Genomic DNA, 22,535 nt, shown 5'->3' on the forward strand with positions numbered 1-22,535 from the left:
GTATTGATAAAGGCACTATTTTGCTTCTTCTATATGTGGATGATATGATCATAACTGGTAATGACCTTAGTGGCATTCAAGAACTCAAAGATTTTCTCATTCAGCAGTTTGAGATGAAAGATCTTGGACATCTCAGCTATTTCCTGGGTCTTGAAATTACTCATTCCACAAATGGTCTTTATATTACTCAAGCCAAGTATGCTTCTGATCTGCTGTCTCAAGCCGGACTCACTGACAGTAAGAATGTTGACACTCCAGTCGAACTTAATGCGCATCTGACACCCTCCGGGGGGAAACCATTGTCTAATCCTTCTCTTTACAGATGATTGGTTGGCAGCTTAGTTTATCTCATAGTTACTCGTCCAGACATCTCCTATGTTGTTCATCAGGTGAGCCAGTATTTGTCTGCTCCACGATCAACTCACTATGCTGTTGTTCTGCGCATTCTTCGATACCTGAAGGGTACCATTTTTCATGGCCTTTTCTACTCAGCTCAATCTCCTCTTGTACTCCGTGCATTCTCTGATGCTGATTGGGCAGGAGATCCTACTGATCGCAGGTCCACTATAGGTTACTGCTTCCTTCTTGGTTCTTCTTTGATTTCTTGGAGAAGTAAGAAACAAACTTTTGTGGCCCGCTCCAGTACTGAAGCAAAATATCGTGTCCTTGCTGATACTAAATCTGAGCTCCTTTGGCTAAGATGGCTTCTTAAGGATTTGGGTGTGTCCACCTCCTCTGCTACTCCCCTTTATTGTGACAACCAGAGTGCCATTCATACTGCTCACAATGATGTCTTTCATGAACGGACTAAACACATCGAGATTGATTGTCATTTTATCCGTTATCATCTTGTCCATGGTGCTCTTAAGCTTTTCTTCGTCTCCTCCAAAGATCAGCTTGCAGATATCTTCACCAAGTCACTTCCTACAAGACGCACTCGTGATTTAATTGACAACCTCAAGTTGGTCTTACATCCACCTTGAGTTTGAGGGGGGCTGTTAATGTATATTAAGGGTATATTATGTTATGGGCTTTAGGCCCAGTTAGGTTACTTGTACCGCACACATATGCCTCCTATATAAAGGCACTAATGTATATTCTTTCACTCAGGAAATACAATACAATCTTTCAGTATTTCTAACAAGAGTGATCCTCTGAGCGGTCAATTGCAGTTGCAGTAGTGAGTTCCTCCTCATCAACAGTATGGTAATCAGAGCTGTCTGATTCTGAGCCATCAACATTCGACAACCCACTTCCACTGAGTTCCTCCTCATCCTCATGGATTTCTTTAAGGACTACTGTTGACTTGTTCGGAAGAGGAGGAGAGGAGATAGAGCTGAATTGGATCACTGGGGGATTCACGTCTTGATCATTACTGTACACTAGATCAAACCCACACCTCTTAATCGGAGGATACCACCCCATGACCTGAGTCCCAAATGATACACCGATGTGAGTCACTTCATGCCAATTTATGGGAGTTCCATTATGCCAATTGCTGAAGAGGGGGAGTTTTATATAAAGTAGCCACACGTGATCTAACCCTACACCTTCCTTATCACATCTGATACTAATGCGGTTAGCAATGTAACTGGATGTTGAATAGCGCAAGGTATACGATACTGGAATTCTTACATTAGATGCGAAAACATAAGTGACAAAGCTCAAAGCAAGACCCAGCAAGTTGGAATTATACCAATTTGGAGGTAGATCTGCTTCTACTTCACACCCTGAGCTCTGATACCTTACCCAATCTGGTATTCTACTCCCATAAACCATCACATATATCAAGTGTGCACCCGAATTACGCTGTAGAATCAAAATTATTAGGATGTTAGAGAGATAGAATCGAAATAATTATATATATGCATATATAATTAAAATTATGATACATCGTATACAAATAGAACCCACCTTGAAAGTTTTCTTCGGGGACTTTGTAGTTGGAAAGAGTGACTTGAGTACTTGATTTGAGGCATTTTCCAATGATATGCAATCTTGTGCAATTAAACTATATATGCTTGATGGAAGTTCTGGCAGTACTTGCAGTCTTTTACACTTCTCCAACAACAGACCTTCTAGGCTAGAAAGTCCCCTGATGTTTGGCAAAGTAACAAAGTTGTTCCCAGATAGATCTAACACTTCCAATGAAGATAAGAGGCAAAGACTGCTAAGGTTTGTTTCATCTGATAAATTACAATAACCTAGGTTTAGCCTTGTTAAAGAATATAAACCTGACAAATGATGCAATATGGAACCAGTAGAACTTGAACTTCTTCTTGGCAACAACCATGAGGTAGATGGGGGTCCTCTACATCCCTTAAAGGATAATATTTCAAGGTTTCTCAAGAGCGAAAAAGAGGAGGGTAGTACTCTTACAGGAATACCATCTGCGTGAAGTTCCTTTAACATTTCTAAGTTCCCAAAGTTCTCAGGAAAATCTTCGAGTCTTGAACAACCAGAAAGAATAAATGTTTCGAGGGATTTCAAATCACACATGCTGCTTGGAAGACTTTTGAGCTTTTCATAATTTTTCAAACTCAAGAAATTGAGTTTATTCAAAACTCCAAGAGACGGATGTACCTTATGCAAAGATATACAACCTTCGAGAACCAATCGTTCAAGGTTGGGGACTCTTGAGAAATCTGGGGTTTCTATTAAGGACTTGAAGTGACTGAGATCCATGACTTTTAACTTTTCAAGAATCTACCATGAAAGAAAGTTGACTTAAAAATTAGCTTTCATGCACATTAAACACTTTTTAAAGAAAATAATATCAATACATCATAATCATACCTTGATTCGTTTCCAAAGTCGTTTAATGTGACTATAATGCATGCTGAGGTGAACAAGATTCTTTGCATTGAAATCATTGTCCAATGATTTCAAAGAGTATCCATACAAATATAAGTACCTCAATTCGTCGTAACAAAATCTTAAGTTTGGAGAAAAATGCACTTTACAATTCTCCTTATTTAAGGTATCTCCAAAGTTTCTTGAAATTTTGTTAGATTCATAGACTTTGAGCAATCTTAGTTTATACATCCTTGGGAAGGCTTGAGTGCTGGAGTCTATTATCTCTTGTGAATGAGACAAGTTGAGGAATATGCCTTCAATTTTTTCATTTTCCTGCATACAAAGAAGGAGACTAAGTTAAAAGCATGCATAGTGAATAAATATATGTCTACTACCATTTTATTAGCATATGACTACTTAAGCCAAAATAATTTCAAATCTTAACTTGTGTTGCATAAAATAAATTTCATTTTTTTGCTCTTACCTTGTTTTTTTTCAATGCATCGTTGATATCTTTATGGAGCCACAATCTACTACGCTGGCCGGGATTATGAGATTCTTGGCGAACAATTTCCATGCCCATTTCTTGTATTAAGTCATGCATCATTATCCTATTGTGAAAAAAACTTATGAGTGACTTATCAGCGAGAGCTCGTATACCACTAACTGAGAAGAAGCCACAATAGTCTAGTATTTCCTTAATGTAATTTTTATCCTCTCCTTTAAGGAAACATGCAATATCCAAAAATATATTCTTCTCCTCAAAATCTAGCCCATCATAACTTATTTTAAGAACTTCATGAATTTTCATATTAGGAATACTTTTTAATTTGTCTAGTTGATCTCTCCATTCTTCTTTGCTCATGCTAAATAAAAAAGAACCCAAAACCGTAAGAGCCAATGGAAGGCCTTGAGCATAACATATTACAGTTCTTGAAAGCTCTAGGAAATCTTCTCGAAGGAGTTCGTGTTTTAATGAATAACGTGTAAGGAACTCAAGAGCTTCATCATCATTGAATTTATGAACCTTATAAAGATTGACTTTATGTGAAAGTAATAAACGTTTATCCCTAGTCGTTATAATAATTCTACTTCCTCGACCAAACCAATCCCGATTTCCAATTAAGCATTCCAATATTGTTGGATCATTCACGTTATCGAGAACAATAAGGACCTTTTTTGAGTGGAGCCTTGCCGCTATAGATGTGAGTTCTTTCATATTTAGATTTTCTTCCTCTAATAGATGAGAAAGAAGTTTCTCTTGCAACCCAATTAAGCCCTTCTTTTTTAAATCCTCTGCAACATTTTCAAGAAAGAAGCAACCTTCAAATTGATAGGAGATTCGACTATAAACAGCTCTGACAAGGGTTGTTTTCCCTATTCCACCCATGCCCCATATTCCTACCATTCGAACATCATCTGACGCCAAGCATAATAAGGTTTCCATTTCTTGTATGCGAGCATCTATTCCAACTAGATTCTTGGTATCACTACCGAATGAAGATAACAATTTATTCAAAATATCTTTAACAATTTGCTTGATTAGTAGAGACTCATTCCTGTCATATTTAAAGCATAAACACATAATAAGTCCAGCTATCTACAAAAAGATAATAAAAATAAAGAGAATATGAGAATATGTGTCAAGATATGGTTGGTATCTTATATCTAATTTAAAAAAAGTCCAGTAAAATTGTAGACCCTCTATTTTGTCTTCCTCGCACATGTCATTTATAGCATTTCCCTGGTGGCCCATTAATACTCGTGTAGCCTATCTTTTCTAAGCCACCTCAGAGACTTTGGTTGAGGGATTTATCGAACTCTATTGCGACTCCTGGTAGCCCATTTAGACTTAGATACACTTAGACACCACCTTAGGCTCACTTAGACACTTGGCCCATTAGGCACCACCTTAGGCCCACTTAGGCACCCTAGGCCCATTTAGGCACACTTAGCCCATTAGGCATCACCTTAGGCCCATTTAGACACCTTAGGTTCACTTAGTGCACCTTAGGCCCATTAGACGCACTTGGCCCATTAGGTACCGCCTTAGGCCCACTTAAACACTTTTCAAGGTTTAGTTTCACTTAGATTTGTTTTCTAGTTTTATTTATTTATTTATTTTATTGATTGCTTTTAAGATTAAGTGAGTTTCGATATATTTATATTATTTCGTTATTATTATTATTATTATTATTATTATTATTGGTGGCTTGAGTTTAACACTTCGACTATTATTATATGTTGCATTAGTTTAATTCTTCTTATTATTATTATTAAATATATCTAACATTTATTTATTTATTTATTTATTTTTAGGTATGTATCCTTTTATCTATGTATTGATATTTTCCTATTTGGGATTTAAGGACTTCTTGAAATTTTAATGAAAGGAATATTGACTTTGAATGACGGGAATGGTTTTGACTTCATGGATTCTTGCTTTCTTTTTTGGAATTTTTTATTTTATTTTATTATTGTTATTTTTCCATGTAGGTGGAGTCAATGGGAAGGTGTGCGGAAGATGCTAGTGGAAAGGGATCACACTGTTTTTTGGAAAGGTGGATTTGGGGCGTGGAAGCGGAATATAAATAATGGATGAATGAGGATGTTTTTTTGGGGAAAATACAAAGAAGGATCATAATTTTTTAGAAAGGAAGGAGAATGACACACGGGTTGATGGATGAATGAAGCCGGTTGTAAGGAAAATTACCAAAGTGGTTTTGGCAAGTGAAAAGGAAAAAGAAAAGACTTAACATGTACGTGGACGGAATGAGGGCTGTGTCTAAGAAAAAATAAAATTCTGAACGTGCATGGAAAAGGTATGAGGGGGCTGGTTTTGGGAAGAGGGACAGAGGAAAGGAGCGGGCTGCTGTGCAAAGAGGGTGAGATTTTTCTGATCATCGGATTGAGAGATATTTTTTTTTTCTCATCACCGGATTGAGAGAGAGATTTCCGGAATAGCCACACCATTGAGAGGACCATTTCTGAATTAGCCGCACCAGAATTTTAAGGAGAGATTCTTCCGTCCGGAGAGCTACAGATCGATTCTGAAGCGTGATCCTCCATTGCTTGTGTTGCCGCAACACTTTGCGTGATACCCGAGCATCTCCGACAGCATCTTATGGCCATTGGAGATTCGCACCAACCTGTTAATCCCGCCACCTAAACACCACAACCGCACCAAATTTTCAAAGGAAATTCATCTCCACGCAGCACTTTGGGGACTGTGCAAGTATCTGCAGCCACCACGCCATGCATTCATTCGAATTGTTTATTTTAAATAAATAAAAAATCTTGCTCGGTGGAAAGTGGTCTTCAAGTTTTGAAAAAGCCCTTTGAGAATTTGCTGTGCATGGATATCCACCACACAAGTCACCTTTGGAATTGTTTTTTTTAATAAAAAAACTCTTACTGGTGGAAAGTGGCCTCCACGTTTTAAGGTAAACTAATTCATCCCATTATAATTTTGTTTCATGAGATATTCAATTCAATTCATACTTGTTTAGGATTTTATCTATTGTTTAGGTTTAATTATTTCCAATAACATTATATTCATGATTTAGTTTTAAGATTATTCCTATTTGGCCTATGCATTTTAAATTTTATTTTATTTTTTATTGTAAATTCATATTTAGTTTAAATGTTAATTTTTAATTTTTCTTAACTAAATAAACAAATTAATTTTGACTTATTATTCTAACTTGAAAATTATGATTTTTGTTTAATGTATTTACAATTTATTTTCTTAGTTTGACAAATTAGTTTTTTTAGTATTGGTTTGGGTAATTTTGTTAATAATGGAAAAGTTAAGATTTTTTAGAGTTTAGATAATTTGTTATGATAGTTAAAAAATCATTTTTTATGAATTGATTCTATAGGTTAGAGATTTAGTTTTAAAAATCATTTTTGTTAGTTTTTAATTTTACCTTAGATTTAAGCACTCTTATAAAATTTTAGTTCATTAAAATAATCGATCATATGTATATTTATCCAATTATAAATAAATTATTTTTGATTTATTATTCTAACTTGAAAATTATGATTTTTGTTTAATGTAGTTACAATTTATTTTCTTAGTTTGACAAATTAGTTTTTTAGTATTGGTTTGGGTAATTTTGTTAATAATGGAAAAGTTAAGATTTTTTAGAGTTTAGATAATTTGTTATGATAGTTAAAAAATCATTTTTTATGAATTGATTCTATAGGTTAGAGATTTAGTTTTAAAAATCATTTTTGTTAGTTTTTAATTTTACCTTAGATTTAAGCACTCTTATAAAATTTTAGTTCATTAAAATAATCGATCATATGTATATTTATCCAATTATAAATAAATTATTTTTGATTTATTATTCTAACTTGAAAATTATGATTTTTGTTTAATGTAGTTACAATTTATTTTCTTAGTTTGACAAATTAGTTTTTTTAGTATTGGTTTGGGCAATTTTGTTAATAATGGAAAAGTTAAGATTTTTTAGGGTTTAGATAATTTGTTATGATAGTTAAAAAATCATTTTTTATGAATTGATTCTATAGGTTAGAGATTTAGTTTTAAAAATCATTTTTGTTAGTTTTTAATTTTACCTTAGATTTAAGCACTCTTATAAAATTTTAGTTCATTAAAATAATCGATCATATATATATTTATCCAATTATAAATAAATTATTTTTGATTTATTATTCTAGCTTGAAAATTATGTTTTTGTTCAATGTAGTTACAATTTATTTTCTTAGTTTGACAAATTAGTTTTTTTAGTATTGGTTTGGGCAATTTTGTTAATAATGGAAAAGTTAAGATTTTTTAGAGTTTAGATAATTTGTTATGAGGGTTAAAAATTTAGAATTTTGATTGGCATTATTTTTGTTCTCAATTAGGAAATTCATAATTTCTCTTAGTTTAGTTTTAATTTATCTTTTAGTTTAGATGTTATTAAAATTCAGTTTATTAGTTCAATTGAATCCATGTCACATCTTTTCATATCTAAAGGTTGTTAAATTTAATTCATGATTCATTCGTTTAGTTTATTAATTTTAGAATTTAAGTTGGTTAATTTATTTCATTCCGCGTTGATATATTCATGTTTTAAAATAAATAAAGAAAAAAAAATGTTTTAGTTTTGATTGATCTTACTTTAGTCGATATTCTTTAGAGTTTTAATTAATTCGATTGGTTTCATATTGTTTAGTTTATGTTAAGATTTTTTAATTCTATTTTTCTATTAATTCTATGCTTTCAAATTGTAGGCTATTAGTTTAATCTATCCCCATGTTGTCATTTTGTGTTTAAAAATAGTTCATTTTATTTTTTGATTAATTTTATTTATTTTATGTGTTTGTTTTCTTATTATTTTTTTTTTATTATTATTCATTTGTTTAGTTAGTCGATTAAATTTATGACTCCAAATCGTCAATATTAGTTGATACGTATCGTTGTACTATTTTAAAGGTCACATAATATTTAGTGCTTGATTAAGTTTATCTTAAGATTAAATGTCGTTAAAGTTTCAGTGCTTGTAAGATCTAAGGTTTCGGTTTATCACTTTGGTCATCCTTTGTCAAATTCAATTTTCGGAGGCTATCGGAAAATAGTGAAGATTGGCCTCCATTCTCACCTTCAATTTTATCGGTTGTCAAAAATTCTACTTTGTGATGTTGTTCTTTTTTCTTTGTATTTTGATTCATACATTTTATTGTTTTCAAATTGACTTCTTTTATCTTTAAAACATAACAATATTCTCAAAATCTCATTTTCCTTAAAAATCCATTTCAAAAATTCATTTAGAGTTTCTTAGAGTCAAAAGATCCCCTTAATAATCTATTTCAAAAATTCATTTAGAGTTCTTAGAATCAAAATCTCATTTTTTTAAAATTATGTGCAACCATGTTTTGATCGGTTCACCTCTTTCAAATAAAATTATAGTTTTGAATAAAACACGAATCAAAGCTTGTGGTCCCAAATAAATGGGATAATTCTAAGCTAAATTCGTGTATATCGATTGGGGAATTGGTGAAACCCCTACATAAGAAAATCTTTTCAAAAATTATTTTTGTTGCCACTTTTGTCACTTGTTGAAATTATGTCTATCTTTTTTTAGGAATTGTATACAAAATGAGTGTGATAATTAGTGTTTTCATATACTTTGATAATTTCTGCTATGCTAATTAGATAAAGAACATGCTAGGACTTCTATATTTTATTATTTATTATCTAACCCCTCATGTCTTATGGAAGCGCATTGTAAGTTATCTATGTTATCCAGGTACGTCTCCTATCACCTACTTTCTAAATTTTGTAAACAATCATGTCACTGTGAAATATGCATATGTTTGATAATCCTTAGGTGCTTAGATGTATGCTAGATTTACTATGATTAAATACATGTTGTGTGCTATAATTCTATACTAACTCTGATGTTTTATAATAGTGCTTGAGAAGTGGTCCAGGTACGTATCCTAACCTTCCTTTATTGTAATTTGATCTTGTTTGGCATGCTATTCTTTTGGAACCACCTAGCCTACTTAGGTATCCATAATTAGCCGATTAATTGCCACATTCCCCTTAACTTAGTTAGTAGAGACCTTTATAGGGCTTAAAGGGGTGCTACCTTTTAAAGGTACCTTCCCAATAGGTAACCTGATCCCCGGACCTAGACTCGGGTTTTCCAAAGACACGCTTTTCCAAAAATTATGGAGTCACTTTTTAGGGTTTTTCTTTCTTGTTTTATTTTCCCTTTAAAATAAAAATAAAATAAGTGGCGACTCCGACTTTTCCAAAAATTATTTTTCACAAATAAAAAGCGAGTCTCGCCGATCGAGTGGGGACGCATGTGAAAAATGCGGGTCCACAAAAATATTTCTAAATCCTATGAACCCGGACCTTTAATCAGATAATGTTAGCATGGTATATATTATCATACCCTTTGTGTTGTAATAACTAATAGTTGAATTAGCAAGAGCATTTAAAATGGCAATATTAAAAATAAAAAATAAAGTAAGAGTGAAAAAAAGCTTTAAATAATTACTTATTCCTTGAATCCCAACTAGAGAAATTAGTGACTTGAGTGAGAGCATCCTTCCAAATCTGCACCCTCTCCATACCCTCCTTGGAATTCTCTTCATGTTTAGCCAAGGCTTCTCCAAATTTTCCCATGTGATTTCTCACATCCGAGGGATCGACGTTGTAGAAAATTGGGAGAACCCTATGTCCGCTGTTTTTCATGCACTGTATTATCTTCACCAGCTCCTCTAAACACCATCTAGAAGATGCATAATTTTCTGATAAAACAATGATAGAAAACATGGAGTTTTCAATAGCAGAAACAAGTGCAGCAGATACGGCTTGCCCTCTCTCGAGCTTCTCCTCGTCTATGAAAGTGTTGATTCCTTTGGTGCGCAACTCCTCACAGAGATGGGCAGTGAAGTTATTGCGGGTGTCTTCCCCTCTAAAGCTCAGGAACACGTCATAGCGCCCCTGAGAAGGCGAAGAAGAAGCAGCAGCAGCAGCCATTACTGAGCAGTAGAGACACCAAGTCTGAGATATGAGTCCTGACTTAATTGCAGTACAAAAAATTCATTTATATCAACCACAACTGAATAATAAAGCTAAATTTGCTTAATTGCAAAATTGAGAATACAGCTGTGATTGAAGCAAGTCTCGCAACAAAACTTCAAATATTTTACGCAACAAAGAAAAGAAAAAGCGCGTTGAATGATAAAGAGGAAAAGAAAAAGTCGGGTGTTACAACTCAAATAGAAAACCAATGCTTTTGTGACCAGTTAGCTTGGTAGGTGTGCTTTTCGCTGACTTTATTGGCTTGCCGTGTGATATCAGAATCAGACTGATGAGAGACTTCAATGAACTTCAAAGGCAATAATATGAAGAAAAAAAGAAACAAAGAAAGAATGACAAGCCAAATAAATTTTTATATTAAATTTCAAATAATATTGTAGCACATTTAAAATTCTATATTAAGGTCATTAATCAAACGTTATCATAGCTACGTGAATAAGTTTTCAACATGTTCTCACCAAGAAGAGATTAAACCAGTGCACATGGCAAAGGGTCCTTCTGTGACGGGCTTACCCCGAGTTGAAATGAAAAGTACTAACCGGACTGGACCGGCTGGTCCAACCGACTCAACTGTCGACCGGTCACATTTCTTCAAGTTAACCCCCTTATTTTGCAAACATGGAAGGGCTCCATTGGGTTTAATGTTTTGGGCTAAAGCCCATTGCTGGGCCTTATCTTATTTGTGACGAAGCCCATATCCGCCCGCACAATCTCATGGTCTGGGTCTTGAGCCCAAGTGATGCCTTTGTCTTGTGAGGATGGCTTCTTTTATAGGCATCTTGGCAACCTGTTTTCTCACAGAATCCGATGTGGGATTGCTAACATTATCAATGAAAAAAATATAAGAAGCCTCCACCAAGAGGTCTTGAACCTTGGACCTCAAGCTTTATCATCAGCCCACAACACCACCCAGCTACGTGCACTTTGTTGTCTAACATGCCAACAATAAAATAAATAAAATAAAATAAAATAATATACATTAGATTTTAACATTTTTTATAATATTAAATAAAAATAATATAATATTTTTAAAAATAATAAAATAAATTTAAAATTTTATTTTTATTATATTCACATTTAAATATTATACATATTTCAATATCAAATATATAAAATAATATTATTGATTTTTAATTTATTCATATATATTTTAAATTTTTTATAATTATTTTTAATTTTAATAATATATAAATTACAAATTTATGATGTCACCGGTTCTACTACGGTTCAACCACCGATCCAACCAGTGAACAGTGAACAAGGTAACTTTTTCCGGTTCAATGATCGGTCTGGTTCTGAAAACATTGAGAAATATTGTAGGTGCTTACTCCGAAAAATTCCTATGAAGTACCCAACTTTTAAGATGATAATTTTACCCTTTGATTCAATTTTTTCCCATTATTCTTTTGCTTCGGTAGAGTTAAATTTTTTTTTGGAAAGTGAGTCATGGAATTACAACTTTATCCTTTAATTCATTTTTTTGTTACTAGTTTTGAAAAAAAAGAAAAAAAAAAAAAAGAAAAGTGAAAAAATAGGAATAAATAAATAAGAAACACAAAAATCAAGAAAAAGTCAAGCTAAAAATAACAAAAAATTAAAATAAAAATTAAATAATTTACCTTAGTTTCTTATAAGAAATTAAATTATTTGAAATATACTTTTCAAGTTCCTTTTTTCTTTTTAAAAAATTTGAGATCTGTAGAGAACCCAACAAAAAAAGGACTTTAATTTTCAATCTCCCTTGAATAAACATCAAACCCATAAGATTAATATGTCATTTATGCATGTAATATATAAACTTTAGCTATTACACATGACCAAAGTTTTTAAACACGAAAGCATAAGGCGAGATGTTTTTGTTCCAATGAGGCGAGGTGTAAGTCTCGAAGTGTTGAGACGTAAGCCTTTTGAGACTCTAATTTTTATAATGAATAAATATGTAAAATTATAGAAAGCTAAAAATAAAATATAAAAACTAAAAACTTCCATAACAAGTTACTTTAAGTAGGAAAAACCATTCAAATAGTTTTATACTTGGACAAAAAATCATGATAAGTCATGAAAAAACCATCATAAGTCAAATACATATAACTAAAAAATGTATCAATTTAAATCATCCTCTCTAATATTATCATCATCCTCATCCAATGTAACTATAATAGGAAAGCTTGCACTATCAAATCCCCCCATATAATTTAATTCTTCATCTTCAACAATTAATACTAAGTTCACCTCATTTTCTTTGCTTTTGCTTCCACTTTGACCTAGCATAAAGTACAAAGTAGGTGTAAAAAATTACAACTTATGGTTAAATTTAATATAGTTTTAATTTTATTTTTTTAATACTTATTTGCAAAGTCCTCATATTTTCTTTTGATGCTTGAAGAACCAAATGCATATGGATGGTGCTTGAATTTCCTCTCCTTTTGATGACACAATTTTAATGGCATCAACATTAAATACCTCATCATCTTCAAGCCAAATAGCATCATGTGGGAGGAGGGATTCTTCTTTCTCTGCAATCCATTCATAATCCAAATCATTCTCCTCTACTAATATTAGATCAACATTTTTTCTTCTTTTTAGACTCTGCTCTCTCAATCTAGTGTTGTACCTCACATATATATACTAGAGCATTTAACCTCTTATGTTCAAGTTAATTTCTTTTTTTGTTTTGTGTTTTTGTTTTTTATTTTTTATTTTTTGTTTATTTTTTGTTTATTTATTTATTTGTATGAATCTACCAATGAAAAAAAATCCATATGTTAATATTGAAATATCCAAGTATTAAAATGTTAAATATCCAAGTTAACTAACATTTAAATAGAATGTATATAATAAAAATTAATTAGAAGTATTATCGATTCAAAAAGGCTTCAATTTATCTCAAATCCGAAGCACTACAAGTAAGACTAAGGACTTGAATAATAAACTTTTACAACTCCAATGTTGAAGCCCCAAAAACGCATTCACCAATTGTAGGATTTCTTAGTTTTCGAGAATCAATCACTAAATGACTTCCAAATTCACCTCTTGCTTGGTTAAACAAGTCCAACTGAATGTCAGCTATTAAACATTCATTACAATTAGACATATTGTACATGCATTCAAATAACTCATTCCTCAATTCATCCACATTAGAGAACTTGTCTTCATAGTGCAATTGAGGGTTAAGATAATAACCCATTGCATGTAAAGGTCAATCAAGTTATAGGGTCCATCTTGCATTTACTTTTCTCTAAATTGGCTTATATTTTTTTTCAATGGCCCTACAATGAAATGCAGTCTTTTCCTTGGCTAAATCCATTAACTCATAAATATAATTCATGACTAGTCTCTCCTCTAAATCAACCTCTCTTAAAACACTAACCAATTGAATAGTGGTCTTTATATTTAACGCAACATGAGGCAAAAAAATTGGATAAAATTACACGATCGATACTTTGAGTTTTTACACTTTCTATATTTTTTACCCAACTACTAGAATACCATTTCTCAAAGGAGAACATTGCTATGGGAGCTTGTTTTTACTTATAAAGATCTTGAAGAGTGAGAAATGTTGTAGCAAACCATGTAATGGCTAGGCAAATAAGTTCATAATTTTTTGTAAATGTTCTCATCAAACCAAGAACCCAAATGTGTCCATAAAAGAACTTCACCACTTACTTAGCTTGTGCAAGTGTATTAGCATGAATCTTTAGCTTTCCAATGTCCTATAACATCAATGCAATAGGTAGCACAAGGAGTCCATCACAAATTTTCCTCTTTTTTATGAGCCTCATCCCAGTCTTCACATAATTAGAAACATTATCAGTGATTATTTGTACAACATTCTTCTCTCCAATTTCTTCAACCACCTCATCAAGATATTTAAACATCAATTCTTCATTTTTAATTGTGTCAAATGCTTTAATTGATTTCCGAAACCATGTGCCAGCTAAACCATTCACAAGAAAGGACACCTACTTTTTTTTATCTATCCAACTATTTGACATAATGGAGCATCCATATTGTTTCCATGCTTTTTGTGTTCTTCCATCATGATATTTATATAATTCACTTCTTCTTTAAGAATCCATATCCTCAATTCATGCATAGATGGAGGCTTAAACCCAAGCCCAAAGTTTGCAATAGCATTAACCATAAGACACACAATATTGATTATTTACTATATTGAATGAGAAACCCTTTGAGTATACAAAATGATTAATTTTCTTATGCACTTTCTTTCTTTCTTTTTGCTTCCATTTGGAATTCAAAGTACTTTGTCTAAGTTCTAAAATGGTGAACTTATCCATGGGTCCCCTAAGAATAGGTTGCCTACTCACACTCACACTCTCATTCCCACTCCCACTCCCATTTCCACTTCCACTCCCAATTGTTTTTCAAAATGACCTTTCATTCATTAGATTTGGTGCCATGCTAATTTCTTCAAGCAATTAATTTCTTTTTTATTTTTTTTCTTTAAAATTATTCAATGCCTCTTTGCATTGCAATCTTATATCTTCACTAACTTTGGTACATATATGGTTTCATACCATGACGAGTTTCAGCAAAGTGATGTTTATGTCTATTTACCCATCTTGAACATCTTTGATTATAAAATTTATATCTTATATACTTCTCTCTCATAACTTAATAATATACTTCCCTTCTTGAACTTTTGATTTCGAGAGACTCATATTAAAACAAATAAAATAATTAAATTACATAAATAATTTTTTAAATTACATAATTATTTTAGAACATAAAATAATAAAATTTTAATTCTAAGATTTTCAAAATTGAATATTAGCACAGCTAAGTATTAATAATTTAATATAAATATTAATTTTTTTCCAATGTGACAAAAATTTACCTATAATTTTTTTTTAATATAAATATATAGACCTAATAATATATATAATTTAACATTTTTTCATTAGAGAAAAAAAAAAGTGAAATGCGAGTGAAACCAAATTCTGGTAAGTGGAGATACTATAGTTGTGTAGTGGACTCTCAATTGTTTTGCAAAATGAACTTTCAGTCTTTGGATTTGAGCTCATGTCAATTTCTTCAATCAACTCATTTCTTTTTTATTTTTGTTCTTTAAAATTATTCAATGCTTCTTTGCGTGCCAATCTTATATCTTCATTAACTTTGATACATGGTCTCATACCATCATGAGTTCTGACAAAGTGATGTTTAAGTCTATTTACCCCTCCCGAAGATCTTTAATTATAAAATTTGCATCTTATATACTTTTCTCTAGGAACTTCAATAACATACTTCCATTCTTGAACTTTCGATTTCGAGATACTCATACTAAAAAGAAATAAAAATGATTAAATTGCATAAAGAATTTTAAATAAATTATATAATTATTTTAGAACATAAAAGAATAAAATTTTAATTTTAAGATTTTCAAAATTAAATATTAGCATAGCTAAGTATTAATAGTTTAATATAAATATTATTTTTTTTCCAATGGGACAAAATTTACCTATAGAATAATTTTAATATAAATATATAGACCTAATAATATAAATTATTTAACATATTTTCATTAGAGAAAAAAAAATGTGAAATATGAAAAAGTGAAACCAAATTTTAGTAAGTGGAGGGTACTATAATTGTGTAGTGGTAATATTGTAGTCGTTTAGTGGAGGTACTATAGTTGTGTAGTGGAGGTACTATAAGTGTGCAATGGAGTTTATTGTAGCTATGAAGAAAGTGGTTCAGTCAAGTAAAAAACAAAGTAGTGGTTGACTAGAAGCAATAAAAAAATTGACAAAACATATTCTTGATTTTCCATAAGTAAATTAATAAAAACAAAAAGCTCGTCGTGGAGTTATGACCTAAGGAAAAAACAAAATAAAATAAGAAAAATTAAAGAAGAAATAACAATGGAGAAAGGGAAGAGGGGCGTACTTGAGGGAGAGTCATAAAGAATGCATCAACTACCACTAGAGTGAGATGGTGCCATCAAACTAAATTTGCTACCAAATCTTGTGAGGTATGGGTTTCACGAAGCTAGGGTTAGGGTTTTTCTTCAAGTTTCCTCTCTTTTCTTAGTTATTTCTCTATGGGATTTTTGGATTGGCATCCACAAAGAACCATGGAAGCACACATCTTATTCCTTAGTGTGTAAAAGGCGCTGCCAAAGAGCGTCTTTGCCATACCTCACCATGAAAGGCATACACCTTTTTGGACCCCTGTTTTTCTTTTCTTTTTGTTTTTTTTTTCAACGCCTCAAGGCGTTTTTGCCACGCTTTGCCATGAGGCGTGCTTTAAGGGGCACCTAAAAAACACCTTTGAAAACTTTGTTTATGACTAAGAAAAAACTTTATTACCTTAATAGGATAAACAATTATTTTTTATGAGAACTTATCAATTGAATAACATAAAAATATTTAATTGAATAACACAAATATTCATTTGGTAGTATAATACGTGAAAAAATTCAAAATTTTCTAAATTAGGTTATATTGTAATGTTATAATATTTGTTTTGTAATTATAGTGCATTTATGTCATACCTATATTCTATGATCAAATTAATAATTTTAGAAATGCCAATTTATACCTTATTGACATTGTATTAACACATCCTACTAGTATATTAACATTATTAGTACCATGCATTGAAATTGTATAAAACTACAAGTCTTGTGAATTCAATTTAATACTTCATTTGATTTGAAAGATGGTTCATCATAATATAAGTATGTTAGTGAGTATAGTATGATCATGCAAGACTGTCACTTTCATAAAAACGTTCCAAATTAATTTTTTTGAATTAGGTTTTGTTATAATGTGTTGCAATATATTGTAAGTACAATGTATGTTTGTCATCCCTATATTTTATAACAAAAGTAATAGTATTAGCGATGCATTTTATTCCTCATTGGCATCCAACATATCATACCAGTGTATTAACATTGTCCACCCAATGTATTGAAATAAAATTTAGAATTTTAAAAATCACTGTACAAAGGAAAAAAAATATAATTTAAATTTTTTATTATAAAAAACTAAAAATGATTGAGCATTTTGCATTTTTTTTTTATTTCTTTTAGACAACCCATATGAAAAATTAAACATTTTATTTTCCTCAAACTCAATACAAAAACATTATTTATTGATTTTCACGGCAGACTCGCCAGTCAAGCACACCGTGAGGCTGACTACAGCAGACCGATAGGCTAGAATTCCAGTTTTCCTGTTTGGAAGTGAATGTAGGAAGTTCAAACGATGGATTAGGTGTGAACATTCAACCAAAGGCGTCTTGGGGATCGGCAATAGCTAAGCATTGCGGCCATCACAGTTCAAGCTACGTATGGCTGGTGTACAACCTACGGGCTTCTAAAAGAAAAAAAAAAAGATGATGGTACCTTTAGTCCAATCTTAGACAAAGAGCTTAAAATATAACAAATCATGGAAAATTATCATTCTTATTACATAATTATGGAACCTATTTTTTTAAAAAATAAAAGTAAAAATTATAGTAAAAATAGAAATGCGTCCAAAATTACATTAAATGTTGTTTTGAAAATATAAAAATATTTGATTTTATTCCTAAGAGAAGTTCTTTGTAAACTGGTCGTCTCTTTCTTGTTTAGTTTCTGCTCTAACAATCCCTAATTCAAGACTGGTTTTTTCAACAATTGGTATCAGAGCCATTTGGGTTATAATGGGGACTGCAAAGTTTGATTTAGAAAAGTTTACAGACAGAAATGATTTCGGGTTATAGAGACTAAAGATGAAGGCATTGCTGGTTCAACAGAGGCTCCAAGATGCCTTACTTGGAGAGAAAAACCTGCCCACTTCCATGCAAGAAAATGAGAAAACAGAACTGTTCACAGTGCCATCATTCTTTCTTTAGGTGATATGGTGCTGAGAGAGGTGGCCAAAGCAAAGTCCACAGCTGAGTTGTGGCTCAAGCTCGAGAGCTTATACATGACCAAGTCATTAGCAAAACGATTACAAATGTTATGGATGTTTCTCCTCATCACATCCACATTAGAGCCCTCTCACTTCCACTGGGTTCCTCCTCATGGATTTCTTTAAGGATAATAGTTGACTGCTTAGGTCGAACTGGATCCTTCAGGATTGTCGTGATTCACATCTTCATTACCATACACTAGATCAAACCCACACCGATTAATTTGAGCATACCATCTAATGGGGTGAGTTCCAAATGATACCCTGATGTGAGTCACTTCATGCCAATTGATGCGAGTCCCATTATGCCAATTGCTGTAGAGGGGAAGTGCTACATAAAGCAGCCACATGTGATCTAACCCTACTCCTTCCTTATCAGCGCTGATAGTAATGAAGTCAGTGATGTAACTGGAAGTTGAATAGCACAAGCTATATGATACCCTAAGTGGAATATCAGATGCGCAAACATAAGAGACAAAACTCAAAGCAGAACCCAGCAAGTTGGAATTAAACCAATTTGGAGGTACCTCTGCTTCTACTTGACACCTAGAGCTCTGATACCTTATCCAATATGGTATTCTACTCCCATAAATCATCACATATATTCAGTGTGAACTTGAATTACGCTGTAAAATCAAAATTATTAGGATGTTAGTGATAGAAATTGCTACATGCTTTCATATGTTCATTCAATCAACATTTATTATTATTATTATTATTTTTGTAAAGAAAGTTATGATATTTAAAATAAAATATATTGCAAAGCCCTTTGTTTATAATATCTATGGGATATAGAGAGAACTCACCTTCAAAGTTTTCGTCGGCAACTTTGTAGTTGGAAGTAGTGATTTAAGTACTTGATTTGAGGCACTTCTCAATGATGTGCAATCTTGTGCAATTAAACTATATATGCTTGATGGAAGTTCCGACAGTACTTGCAATCTTCTACACTTCTCCAATCCTAGAGATTCTAGGTTGGTAAGTCTACTGATGTTTGAAGGCAAAGTAACAAAGTTGTTCCCACCTAAATTTACCACTTCCAATAAAGATAAGAGACCAAGACTACTAAGGTTTGTTTCATCCGATAAATTGCAGTAACTTAGGTTCAACTTTCTTAAAGAGCATAAACCTGGCAAATGATGTAATATGAAACTAGTGGAACTTGAACTTCTTAGCAACGACCATGAGGTAGATGGTGGTGAACTTCTTGGCAACGACCATGAGCTAGATGGTGGTGGTCCATTACATCCCAAAAAGGATGATATTTCAAGGTTTCTCAACAAAGGAAAAGAGGAGGGTAGTACTCTTAGAGCAGTTCCATCTGCATTAAGTTCTTTTAACATTTCTAAGTTCCCATAGTTCTCGGGAAATTCTTCAATTTTTGAGCAACCAGAAAGAACAAATATTTGAAGGGATTTCAAACCACACAGGCTGCTTGGAAGACTCTTGAGCATTTTGCAATTTTTCAAACTAAGAAAGTGAGGTTCTTCAGATCTCCAAGTGACGAGTGAACCTTACACAAAGACACATTCTTCTAAAACTAACCATTCCAAGTTGGTGACTCACCAACTCTTGAGAAATTGAGGTTTCTATTAAGTACTTAGAGTGACTGAGATCCAAGATTTTTAACTTTTCAAGAACCTGCCAAGAAAGGAAGTTGACTTAAAAATTAGATTTCATACACATTATATGCTCTTTAAAGAAAATAACATCAATACATCATAACCATACCTTGATTCCTTTCCAAAGTCATTGAATATGACTACATGGCAGGCTGAGGTGAACAAGATTCTTTGCATTAAAATCATTGGGCAATGATTTCAGTGAGTATCCATACAAATACAAAAACCTCAATTCCTCATAACAAAATTTAAGTTCGGAGAACAATGAACTTTACATTCTTCTTACAGAAATATCTCCAAAGTTTCTTGAGATATCACTAGATTTATAAACTTTAAGCAATCTAAGTTTGTTCATCCTCACAAAGGCTTTAGTGGTAAAGTTTATTATATCTTGTGAATGGGACAAATCAAGGAAAATGCCTTCAATTTTTTCATTTCCCTACAAACCAAGGAGATTAAGTTAAAAGCATGCAAAGTGCATAAAAGCTTGCTACAATTTTATCGGCATATGCCTACTTAAGCCAAAAGAATCCTTAATTTCCAATCTTAACTTGTGCAACATAAAATAAATGTCATGTTGTTTTTTGCTCTTACCGTATTTTTTTTTTCAATATATTATAGATATCTTCATAGAGCCATAATCTGCTATGATTGCCATGATCTATAGAGGATTCTTGGCGAACAATTTCCATACCCATATCTTGTATTAAGTCATGCATCATTAACCTATTAAGAGAAATAGTTATGAGTGACTTATCAATGAGAGCTTGTATTCCACTAATTGAGAAGAAGCCACATTCGTCTAATATTTCCATTACATAATCTTCAACCTCTCTTTTAAAGAAACAAGCAATATCCAAAAATATACCCTTCTATTTATCATTCAGAGCATCATAACTTATTTTAAGTACTTCTTGGATTTTATTATTAGGAGTACTTTTTAGTTTGTTTAATTCATTTCTCCATTCTTCTTTACTCATGCTAAATAAATAAATAAATAAAAACCCAAAACTTTAAGAGTCAATGGAAGACCTTGTGCATACCATATTATTGCTCGTGAAAGATCTTAGAAATCATTTCTAGGAAGCTCATGTTTTAATGAATATTGTGCGAGGAACTCAAGAGCTTCATCATCATCAAATTCCATAGCCTCATAACAATTGACTCCATGTAAAATTAACAAATGGTTATCCCTAGTCGTTATAATAATTCTACTTCCTCGACCAAACCAATCCAGATTTCCAATTAAGCAATCCAATATTATTGGATCATTCACATTGTCAAGAACGATTGAGAACTTTTTTGAGAGGAGCCTAGCCTTTATCCATGTGAGTCCTTTCATATTTAGATTTTCTTCCTCCAATAGTTGAGAAAGAAATTTATGTTGTAATCTTATTAAACCCTCTTTTGCCAAATCCTCTTTGACCTTTTAAAAAAAAAGAGCATGCTTCAAATTGGCTAGAGATTTTTCTATAAATAGCTTTAGCAAGGGTTGTTTTCCCTGTTCTGCCCACACCCCAAATTTCTACCATTCGAATATCATTTGACTCCAAACATAATTGCATTTACATTTCTTGTATGCAAGCACCTATTCCAACCAGATTCTTGGTATCATCGATGGATGTACTTAACGATTTATTCAAAATATCTTTAACAATTTCCTGGAGTAGTAGGACTCATTCTTGCCATATTTGAAGCATAACTGCATAATAAGTCTATCTATTCATTGAAAAGGTAATAAAAATAAAGGAAATAAGAGAAAATATGTCAAAACAAATACTTGGTTTTAAGTCAATATTTACAAAAGTCTAATAAAAAGGTTTTGAATTCTATGAACCCGATTCTTTAATCATTTAACATAATAACTACATTTGATTGGCAGCATAGGATGAGATAGGAAATGTATATTCTAGAATATCATATCTTATTGGATAGGAAATGTATATCATAATATATTATTTCCAATAGTATATGATATCATTGGATATTAGATCCAATGGATGTGATATTTTAAAGTAGTATATCCAATGAGATATGTTATATTATTCTTCTATTTAGTTTGTAAAATAAATAAAAATAAAAGAAAATAAAATATATATTATTTTTTAATGTTTAAAATAAAAATTATATTGTATTCTAATATTTTCTATTTAATATATATTTATGTATAGCAATATTCATGATTAAAATATTTAAACTTTATAAATAATTTTTTTTACATTATGTTATTCAATATATAAAAATAATATAACTTAATATTATTTTATAATATATTTTGTAAATATTTTTTTAGTTCTTATTTTTAAACACAAATATAATTTTATAATAAAAAAATTATTTTGCAAAATGAGTAATATAAAAAAATAAAATTTTGACAAAATTTATGATATATGAGATACTTATATTCTACATGTTAACTTGGGATTAACATATATTATATAAAAGTGAAATAAAAAAGAAGGTCAATAGTATATCCTACCATTAAACATATCCTATGTTTGGTTGAATATAGCTAAATATAGTGTAAGATCAATGATATAACTTATCATATCTTATTACCTACCAAATGTGCCATAAGATATGATATTTCATCACTCATCCCATCTCATGCTTTGTCCCATCAAA

The 22,535-nt window shown here is 31.6% G+C and overlaps 2 protein-coding genes across 4 annotated transcripts; both read right to left on the reverse strand.

Annotated features, from left to right (window-relative positions):
• Nucleotides 1-1,137: 1,137 nt before the first annotated feature.
• Nucleotides 1,138-2,499, reverse strand: LOC117909904 (TMV resistance protein N-like). The gene is made up of 2 exons (XM_034823955.1): nucleotides 1,915-2,499; nucleotides 1,138-1,809 (listed from the first exon to the last, which is right to left on the reverse strand). The coding sequence occupies exons 1-2, from the start codon at nucleotides 2,497-2,499 to the stop codon at nucleotides 1,138-1,140; spliced, it is 1,257 nt and encodes a 418-aa protein (XP_034679846.1).
• Nucleotides 2,500-2,828: 329 nt separating this feature from the next.
• On the reverse strand, nucleotides 2,829-11,089 carry LOC117909894 (TMV resistance protein N-like). Of its 3 annotated transcripts, none has more exons than XM_034823945.1 (3): nucleotides 10,825-11,089; nucleotides 9,819-10,305; nucleotides 2,829-3,129 (listed from the first exon to the last, which is right to left on the reverse strand). In XM_034823945.1, exons 2-3 carry the CDS (start codon nucleotides 10,301-10,303, stop codon nucleotides 3,075-3,077), a joined length of 540 nt encoding a protein of 179 aa, XP_034679836.1. In that variant the 5' UTR covers nucleotides 10,304-10,305; nucleotides 10,825-11,089; the 3' UTR covers nucleotides 2,829-3,074. The 3 variants fall into 3 exon arrangements, 2 of the variants coding, with proteins under 2 accessions (XP_034679836.1, XP_034679835.1); XM_034823944.1 differs by having other exon boundaries at nucleotides 9,819-10,345; XR_004650495.1 differs by lacking the exons at nucleotides 2,829-3,129; nucleotides 9,819-10,305 and adding an exon at nucleotides 10,439-10,655.
• Nucleotides 11,090-22,535: the final 11,446 nt, after the last annotated feature.

Source organism: Vitis riparia, unplaced genomic scaffold, assembly GCF_004353265.1.
Source record: "Vitis riparia cultivar Riparia Gloire de Montpellier isolate 1030 unplaced genomic scaffold, EGFV_Vit.rip_1.0 scaffold460_pilon_pilon, whole genome shotgun sequence".
Lineage (NCBI taxonomy): Eukaryota > Viridiplantae > Streptophyta > Magnoliopsida > Vitales > Vitaceae > Vitis > Vitis riparia.